Below are 3,461 nucleotides of genomic sequence, written 5' to 3'. Positions count from 1 at the left end.
GAGCCAGCAGGTCCATCAATCTAGGACAGGGGTCTTCAACGTTTTCAGGTCAAGGACCCCCTAGCTGAGAGAGAGATGAAGCAGGTATACAGTACAGAGGAGGGGGTCCCTCCTCTGTACTGTATAAAATTGTGTTTCAGATTAAAACTTTTTTTGTTCTCTTGGTCTGCTCTTTTTCCCCTCTACGCCTCTTTGCCAAAAAATAGCTTGTAGATCTGCTATTTTTGGCTCAAGTTCTCCTCAGAAAAGGGATATTAGAGTTCAAGTGGTTAAGGTAAAAAAAAAAAATCATAACACAAACATTTGGCGGACCCCCTGTAGTAACTCTGAGGACCCCCTAGGGGTCCCGGACCCCCTGTTGAAGACCCCTGATCTAGGAGGTGACAACTATTCTCTTTTTTCAAGTCATTCTGAATGGCAGCAAAACTAAATCCATAAAAAATGTACAAGAAACATAACAGTTATCCTACTTTTCCCAAACCCCAGCAGGAAGTCACAGAGACAAGCATGGTACTCTCTCACTGTAGGAACTTTATTGACAAGTGATGCATGTTTGTGATTGGCAAGTGGTTTGGATTGAAAAGTACACAGAGGAGAACAAAAGGAGAGGATCGGAAGACATGATAGATGAAGGGTATAAAAAAAACGGTTCAGTTGAGATGGCGGATTGGCGGGTGTTTTTTTGGTCAGTTTTAATTTACTCGTAGATGAAGGCTGCGGCGGGCTGCTTATATGCGACGAACTCCTCAGGCTTGAACCACAGACCGATCTCGTTCTTGGCGTTCTCAGCAGTGTCACTGCCGTGGATGATGTTCCTGAGAGGAGACGAGGACAGTTATTAAAATACATATTAAATCCACTGAATGATATAAACGATTTGACCTATACCTAGACTTATCTATCTACCAATAGATCTTCTAACTATCAAACAAACAATGTTATGACCCAGATATCAGCCTAATACCAATGAGACCTAGTCATGTGAATGGGAGGGGTCAGATTAGCATAGCGTTGGCGAGCCCTGTCTATAAGTCATCATCTATGATGGTTGGTCTTCCTGGGTGCTCACCTGGCCATGGTGATGCAGAGGTCTCCACGGATGCTGCCGGGCTGAGACTTAGCTGGGTCGGTCTCACCGAGCATCAACCTGCCCATCTTCACAATGCCCATTCCCTCCCACACCTAGAGAGAGAGAGAGAGAGAGAGAGAGAGAGAGAGAGAGAGAGAGAGAGAGAGAGAGAGAGAGAGAGAGAGAGAGAGAGGGGGGGAGACATTAAGTTTAGGTTGTAGCTTTGTTAATTAATTTATGATTAAGTATATCTTCACACAACTCTATGTAATCCTCAATCAAGTTAATGTGTACAAATTCTCAATGAATCGAGGAAGTGGCAACAGAATAATGAGAATAAATAGGGTGCAGAGAGAGAGACACCATTGTGTGTGTGTGTGTGTGTGTGTGTGTGTGTGTGTGTGTGTGTGTGTGTGTGCGCGTGCGCGTGCGCGTGCGCGTGCGCGTTCGCGTGTGTGTGTGTGTGTGTGTGTGTGTGTGTGTGTGCTCATTACCATGGCGAGGACGGGTCCAGATGCCATGTACTTGCAGAGTCCAGCGTAGAAAGGCATAGCTGCCAGGTCAAGGTAGTGCTTCTTCATGTGATCCTCAGAGGGCTGAACACACACATTCATATTAATAAAACCCTTTTCTAAACCTTAAATCACAGGTTTAACATTTTCACACTAGGTGTTCTCATCGAGAGTGAAACAAGTGCTCAACTATTTCAACCTTATAGATCAACTACATTAGAAAGCAAGCAACATCAACAAATGCTGTTATGTAAAATCTGTTTGTTTTGGGTTTTTTTCAGAAACACATGGCTGATTATAAACACATATTCAGCTGATTACAGCTGAGGCATATGATGTCCTGCATGGATGGACTCAATGTTGAATGTAGCAGAGTTAAACGTTTCTAGGGGGAAAGGTTAACAAAAACAACACATTTACATGGCGTTACCTGGATGAATTTAGCAGCAACCAACTTGAAGCCTTTGGCCTCAAAGCGCTTAATGATCTCACCACACAGTCCCCTCAGGACGCCATCGGGCTTAACGGCAATGAATGTCTGCTCCATTTCTACAGGTGCTGGATGGAAAGAAAGAAAGAAACAAAGAAAGAAAGTTTAAATCACAAATTGCCAGATACTCTTGCAACATCAGCCATTTAAGGGTTATTTGACCTCATGCCATTTTCTCGCATATGCAGTTTAATAAAAGTCTATGAGTATTGATTGAATGAAAGCTACTGTACCTTTTCAACAGGAGTTCACAGGAACTTGTAAGGATGGCGGGAGATAACTGCTCACGGCGAGGATGTGATGACCTGGAACGAACAAGGGGCCACTATTTAAACACTCCATGACACAGGGAGGGGAGGGGCTACCAGAGGAGTGAATGTCAAGAGTTACGGGGGGTCGGGCGGTGTCTGGTTGGAACATCTCTTGGCACAGAGAGAGAGAGAGAGAGAGAGAGAGAGAGAGAGAGAGAGAGAGAGAGAGAGAGAGATTGAGAATATGGGTACATGTGTGCTCTTTCCTTTTGTTGATTCATCAAGTCTAGAGTTCATCAGTGTTCAGAGTACAGGGTATCATAGGATAACATACAGTACACTAGTGCTATTAGAGACTGTATACTGTAAGTATATATACTGTAGTTCTAAATAGATACAGTTACAGTCACACATGTTTTTTAGTTATTTAATATATTTCATGGTGTTTCAACCAAAAAGGAACAGAACACCTGGATGAATATATTGAGAATCCATGAAAGCATAGTTTGATAGTATATTTATATTTATGTTGATCAATCATGATACAGTATAGATTAACTTATAAATGGCACAATGCAATGTACACCAGCTGAATATACAGTACATTCAGATCTATTTGAATCCTTAAATGTCAGTAGGTGTACATGTGATTGTGCAGTGCGATTCTGACATGTGAGCACGTTGTGCTGTAGAAACCTCATATGTCCAAATTAACTGTTACTTTTCAGGATTGAATTTCAAACATAGCAAAAGTAGCAGATCTACAAGCTCAGGGGGCACGGTGGCGCAGTCGGTAGCGCTGTCGCCTCACAGCTAGAAGGTCCTGGGTTCGATTCCCGCCAGGGACGCTGTGGGCGCTGGGGGCGTGTTCTCTCCTCCACGTCATCGGCGCCCATACCCTAGGTGGGGTTGGCGAAAGGGCCTACTCTGTGTGGAGTTTGCATGTTCTCCCCGTGTCTCCTAGGGTAGTTAATACCCTCACAAAAACATGTAGTAATCCTGGTCACTATACTGCCTCCCCCTGGTCAGCCGGGGCGCCTGATGGAGGAGAAGGGAACTGGTTGGAATAACGTGTTCCTTCCACGCGCTATGTCCAACCAGGGAAACTCCCCCCTGTCGGGTGATAAGAAGCGGCCTGC

At 44.3% G+C, this 3,461-nt stretch overlaps 1 protein-coding gene across 1 annotated transcript; it reads right to left on the bottom strand.

Annotated features, from left to right (window-relative positions):
- Nucleotides 1-511: 511 nt before the first annotated feature.
- On the bottom strand, nt 512-2,354 carry LOC311056369 (nucleoside diphosphate kinase B-like). The gene is made up of 5 exons (XM_084072939.1): nt 2,305-2,354; nt 2,012-2,139; nt 1,564-1,665; nt 1,070-1,182; nt 512-815 (listed from the first exon to the last, which is right to left on the bottom strand). The coding sequence occupies exons 2-5, from the start codon at nt 2,126-2,128 to the stop codon at nt 698-700; spliced, it is 450 nt and encodes a 149-aa protein (XP_083929065.1). The 5' UTR covers nt 2,129-2,139; nt 2,305-2,354; the 3' UTR covers nt 512-697.
- Between the last annotated feature and the right edge of the window lie 1,107 nt (nt 2,355-3,461).

Source organism: Gymnoscopelus microlampas (assembly GCF_963454915.1).
Source record: "Gymnoscopelus microlampas genome assembly, chromosome: 11".
In the NCBI taxonomy this organism is placed as follows: Eukaryota; Metazoa; Chordata; class Actinopteri; order Myctophiformes; family Myctophidae; genus Gymnoscopelus; species Gymnoscopelus microlampas.
The sequence above is the reverse complement of the archived record's forward strand: the minus strand, read 5'-3'. Positions and strand labels throughout refer to the sequence as shown.

Coding starts and splice junctions, on each gene's coding strand:
- LOC311056369 (XM_084072939.1), bottom strand. CDS start 2,128: ATGGAGCAGACATTCATTGCCGTTAAGCCCGATGGCGTCCTGAGGGGA. Junction 1,666..2,011: donor TTGCTGCTAAATTCATCCAG/GTAACGCCATGT, acceptor GTGTGTGTTCAG/CCCTCTGAGGATCACATGAA. Junction 1,183..1,563: donor CTGGACCCGTCCTCGCCATG/GTAATGAGCACA, acceptor CTCTCTCTCTAG/GTGTGGGAGGGAATGGGCAT.